We start from the raw sequence: 6070 nt of genomic DNA on the forward strand, positions 1-6070 counted from the left end.
CTGTGAAATACCAAAGAAGAACATTTAATTTGTTGAGAAAAACCATAACAAATTAATTTTGTCTGGATTATATTTAATTTGGTTTAACATGTAATCTCATTCAGTGTTGTGTGGCCTCTGTTTTGGTCTTGTGCGCTCTTATTTGGTTGCTTACACTGTTTCCAATTATTGGTCTCATATGTTTGATCTCTACTGGTTCTTAATAAAGCGTAGCGTAGTTTAAACATAATTAGTTTTTTAGCATTAAATGGTGTAATATGGTCCCACGCAGTTTGCCAGAAAGAGTTTGGTTTTACCAAAAAAACAGCATCAGGGATTCTTTTCTGATGTTGACCATGTATCTACCTACCAGCTGCTCACTCTCTCAGGATCCAACAACAAGCCCCTCACAACTGTTCCATTTACTGACTCATGACACTGAGCACTGGACAATAACTTGATGTAACCATCTAAATACCTCAAAGCTGGGTTAACATGCATTGTTTAAGCATTATCCTCAACTTTTAGCAGGTTTAAGGTCAGATCCTTCCCAGGTGAGCAATGTTGTTATGTTTCATAGAGTCCAACATCAGTATTGGTATGTTTGTTATGCTGAACTGTGTATAAAAGTGCATTATCCAGCCCAGGGTTAAAGGTGTAGAATATGAAGGCAGTACTTTCTTATGCTTCCATATAGGGGAATGCACTCATACCATCTGGAGATGGAGAGACAGCGCCAAAGGCTCATTTCTAAAGCAAACCACGCCTGTCTGAACCCAGTCCAGGATTACAATCCCTATACTGGAACAGCAGTGTGAATACATCTAGACAAAGCCCCACTGCATGATACTAATGCCATCATGATTGACAGGAGCTGAAGTGTTTCTCTTTCCAAAAAACACTTCTTATCATTGTGGCCAAACAGTTTAAATATGTTTGTAGCAGCCAATTATTTTTGTTAATAATTAAAAATGTTTTTTGTTTTTGTGCATAATCTAGCTAAGTTTATTTTACTTTATTGTTTGATATCTGTTATGAAATTATGTTTTTTGGTTATTTAGTCATGTTCCTTTATTTTTGGTTAGTTATGATTAATTTAGGTTAATAATCTTTTTTATAAATAGGCAGTCAATGGTAGGACCAGCATGCATCTGGGTGGGTGTATGATTTTTTACCAGCGCAAGAGAAACATGGAGGAAAATGTTTTTTTGTTTTTGTTTTTTTTTTTGCGTGCCTGAAGAAAAAATAAACTGAGAAAACTAAAGGAGTTTACCTGGAACATTTTTTCTTTTGCCTGCGTAAAATAAGTCCATGGTGCATCTGTGGCTTTTGTGGATTTCCACTTTTTTGTGTCATCAAAGTTGGGCCACAACAATGTTTATTGTAAAAAAAAAAAAAAACTAAAAACTTTGGCTTTGTCTAGGTGTGTGGTTGCAAATTTTAGTCCATTCTGATGCTGATGATTCTGAGCTTGGACTTCTTCTCTGGCAGGTTGCCTGTTTGACCATGGTGAGGTTAACAGTTGTCACTGTTTATGAATGGTCAAACAGGTTGGCCAGCAGTTCACAGCCAGGTCTTGAGCCTTGGTGCTTCCTGGTTTGTTCCTGAACATCCAAATTAATTTCTATCCATCTGGACACTGCTGAGACTGCCATCTGGACATTGATCCAAAATTAAAATTCAGTCTCTTCCAAGAAGCCAAACAATTTGAAAAGTTCACATTCTTCGAATACAACTATTCACACAGATTGATGCCGCACAGGCATCTGCAGTAAATTCAAACCTTCCCACAAAATTCTTGTTTATTTTTAAATCAAAAAATCATTCTTTTCTCTGCTGCATACTGTAATCATTCCACCCATGAAAACGTTTGATCACAACTGCAAATCTGTTCAATTCTCGTCTATTTGCTGTACTTTGAATATACACAATAGTGTTTTGCACTTTGCAATGACCAAAGTAATTTTTCTGTTTCCCTTTATTTTGATTATGCTCTTGGATTGCATGTGAAAAAGCTTGTTAGTCTGGCATAACTGCAATATGAAGACGCCTGCATTGTTCAATGTGGTTTTTCTTTTTTATAGAAAAACAAATGTGGTGAAATGTTTCAGAGCTCTTTTTCCCTCCTCTTCTCCCCCCAAACCACCTAAGCTGTATATGAGGAAAAACTCATCAGAAACTATGACTAAAACTAGTTTTTCTCCTGATTCTCTCCTTATATTCACCATGTTCTCTTTGCAGGCCTACACAATTCAGGGACAGTATGCCATACCACACCCAGACGTAAGTTCTCTGCATTTTTTTTCTCTAATTCATTTAATATTAATCACTAAATCCCAGCTCAAAACAGATAGTTACACTCTATAAAAAGACAAAACATTAAATCACACTACACCTTCCCAGGTTTAGGTCAGTTTGGAGTAACAAAACGGTTTGTATTTTGTAAAAAGACAGAATAATGAGACAATTCTATCATAAGTATTTTCACATTAATTAACATCCTTCCACAAGCTTCTCACAACAGCTGCAGGCTCAGGTTTGTTGTCCATCTTGTTCTCAGTCACCATTTATCTATGGGAATGACATCAGACTTTAGATGCAATGCAGTCACCAAGGTGATCATGTTCTTCTTCATGGAAGCTTGAATCTGCCATTGTTTTCACCTGGCCATTATGGTTACTGTTACAACAATATTAACAAAAATGCTGTTCTGCAAGGTATATTGTTTGCAAAGTTTATAAAATATATTGTTTGGAATTAGGTAGTAAGTGAAGATTGACCTAATGTGACATACATAGTAAAGAACTCCCTGAAACAGTCATCGCTGGACAGTTTTGCTGCTCTGTTACCTCAACTTTTCCACTCAGAACTTTGACTTTTAGTGACTTTTAATTTGACGGCCACTCCATGCATTGACTCTGTTGTCTTTAAAGTTTTTTTTATCATGCAAAATCAACTGTTTCTTTTAGCCTTTAACTGTTATTCCTTCATCAAAACCATGTGCAAAACGGTATTTTGATTTATTTATTCAACTTTAAGTAATCCTGAGGAGTTCTGCTGAAAACGAAAGGACAGAGAATAGCTCTATAATAAGGCTCCATCAAGTAAGCACCTACCTTAACTGCATTGTGCATACACTGCAGACCAATGCCCACTTTCTCCAATCATGTACACTTGATGTGAGGAAGAGCACAATGATTCTGGCTCAGAGTTGAGACAAAGTAGCTCCTTTGGGAGCCAATTTGCACAGGAGCGGCAACTTTTTCTATATTACTGAAAGTCTAAGTTTAAAAAAAAAGTTTTTTGGCCTCAAGAGGTCTTTTATTTTATTCAGCTTTCAGTAGTGTTATGATACACTGATGTCACAAAATGGGTGGCACCCAGGCAGAAATAGGTGTGTTTTGTTTCTGGGCAAATGTTTTTCTTTGGGGTTGGAAGGACATAACAAATATTTTTTCGCTAGTTGACTATGAAATGCTTAAAAAAGCATGATATTTAAGAAATCCTAAAATGAGTTTTGTAGTATACTTTGAGTTATTGGCCATTTGGAAGACCCAATTGTGCTAAGGCTTTACTTGCTGGATGACGATTTGATATATTGCTTTAAAAAATTCCACATCGTTTATCGTGATGCCATCTTCTTTGTGACATGCACAAGTACCTCCTATAGTAAAACACCCCCAAAACATCATGCCCACCCTTCACAGGGTAATGGTGGGCATTACAGGAAAATACTGCAAGTTAAATTCTATCAGATCCAAGAAAATGTCTTCCAAAACAATAATGTATTTTTCCCTCAGAGACTTTACTTACTCTTTATTCCTTTATGTTACCTTTGGAAATATGGCTTTATCCTCTAAGAATGGCATTTTAGCTCATGATGGCAATGTCTCATCTGCTTTGGCAGCATCTTCAAAAGGTCGTCTTTCTTTTTGGGGAGGGGTGAAATCACACATTTAACACACAAACGCGTTTATCTCTGAGACAACGAACATGTCTCTGTCCTAACCATTGTGGTTCTTACCCTTTTTATATTTGGGTATTATAATTTGAACAGAGGAACCTGAGACTATCAGGTATTCAGAAATTCGGAGGTCCACGATTTTGTTTCTAACATCTCATCTGGTTTTCTCAGCATCTCTCACAAGATAAAGGAACTTTTAAAGTGTGGTGTTGAGACAGATCTAGTAAATTTAGATGTCTTTAAATTAACCTATCAGAGGCTTACAAAGCCATTAGATTATCTACTGGGATTTATGAAAAATTTCAAAGTAATGTTAATCTCACTATTTGTACATTCCTGACTTTGAATAAAGTAAGACAATTATAAGAAAGATTTGTAATGTGTTATTCTATAAAGTCTAAATAAAATATACGTTTTCTTTTAATCCTAGACATGGGTCTTCTCAGTAATTTGGAATTAGATCTGTCTACCAGTGGTTGATCAATACCAAAACAAATAGAGCTCCTAATAATAAAGCCAAAGACAGAGGGAGCAGTTTGGATTCAGAGACCCTCTTAAATTCCAGCGTCCATTCCCATCTCTGTTAATCTGCCTTCATCTGTCCTTGTCGTTAGAGCATCTCAAGAGCCACCTTGTGTCAGATCCACTAATTCAAAGCCAAACTGTGATTGATGCCAAAGGAGCTGTTGGCTGACGGTACAATCACTCAGACATAGACTTGACACCCTTTTCCACCCTTATTAAAAACTCCCTTTAAAAGGACAGGAAGCTTTTAAAGCATCCCAGGTGGAAATTACCTGAAGAGCATGTTAAGCTACAGGTTGGATCAGTAGTAGCTTTTTGAAAGGCCCGTGGATCTTGATGAGGGGAAGTTAGGATGCGGTGATGCGTGAAAAAGAAAAAAATACAAGCAGGCAGGAAAACGACTCAAATGACCTCATAATATGCATCTTCAAGAAGAAAGACATCGTCTCTTTGTCTCTGTCGCTTTTTGTCTTCCACCACCCTGTGACATGGCCTCCTTCTCTTCACCGTTTCTCCGTCCTGGTTTATGTTTCTTTTTTATTGATATAATTTACTTGGTGTGACCTGTGTATCAGTAATCTCTTAGTTTTACTTTCCCTCCTAACCCTTCAGCAGTTGACCAAGCTCCACCAGTTGGCTATGCAGCAAACCCCCTTTACCCCTCTTGGACAGACCACCCCTGCTTTCCCTGGTACGTACCCACAAGGTACCCCTGTAGATGTTTTCTTCTCTTTGCATCCAGAGAAATCTATTTCTTCTTTTCCCCTACCTTGCACCTTATCTGTTCTCAGACACAGCATGAGTTTTTGCCACTGTGGTTTCTTTCTTCCTTTGATTTTTTCCCCCCATATATATATATATATTCTTTTTTTGCCCCTGTCTAAAATTATACCAGTAAAGAGGAAAAAAAATAGCAGCTGTAAACCACTCTTTATAATAATTTATTCAGAATTATATTATCACCCGACAACAGGTAGCATAATTTACCAGCATGTCTTCAAGGCACTTTAACTTTCCTCTAAAAGTGGAAATTCACAGACTAAATAATACAGTTCAACCTAAATGTTGATATTTACCAATGACAATAATAATGCTCCTTTTGTTTAATACCAGTGGCATTCAAATAATAAAAATAAAATAATAAATTAATAATATCAGAGCACATACGTCCATAACAAAGAATATGGAGCAAACTCTAATACGAATGATCCTGGAAATGAACAAAGCACAAGTCAAGCATGACTAAAGTCACACATTACATATAATACTAAAAAGGGGAGTTTTAAGCTGTGGATTGAATGTGGATAGGTCTGTACATACAGTCACTGATTTGTTTGGGGAGTTAGTGTCTAAGTCTGTAGCCACTGATGCTAATTAATGGTTGTGCTACTGAGGAAAACATATATAAGTTGGAATAAAATGACACATCTTTGATGGTGTCGAAGGCTGCAGTGAGGTCTAGGAGAAAGGATTCAATCCTTTTAACTGTAAGTATTACAGGCTGCACACAAATGTACTCCCAGCTTGGTTGCACATATGAAACACTTGTATTAGAATGTAACAAAGAAGGGTTCTTACATTTTCTTAAACTAATTTCATGGT

At 36.8% G+C, this 6070-nt stretch overlaps 1 protein-coding gene across 5 annotated transcripts in view; it reads left to right on the forward strand.

Annotated features, from left to right (window-relative positions):
* The window catches only part of LOC107092722 (poly(rC)-binding protein 3), a 114275-nt gene that overhangs the window by 97580 nt on the left and 10625 nt on the right, over nt 1-6070 (forward strand). For 3 of the 5 annotated variants that reach the window (XM_015387349.1, XM_015387346.1, XM_015387347.1), the window contains 2 exons: nt 2221-2262; nt 5081-5159. In XM_015387349.1, the coding sequence (XP_015242835.1) occupies nt 2221-2262; nt 5081-5159 (121 nt within the window). The remainder of the gene's footprint in view (nt 1-2220; nt 2263-5080; nt 5160-6070) is intronic. The other 2 variants (XM_015387350.1, XM_015387348.1) reach the window with 1 other exon arrangement.

This window comes from Cyprinodon variegatus, unplaced genomic scaffold, assembly GCF_000732505.1.
Source record: "Cyprinodon variegatus isolate N-32 unplaced genomic scaffold, C_variegatus-1.0 Scaffold391, whole genome shotgun sequence".
Lineage (NCBI taxonomy): Eukaryota > Metazoa > Chordata > Actinopteri > Cyprinodontiformes > Cyprinodontidae > Cyprinodon > Cyprinodon variegatus.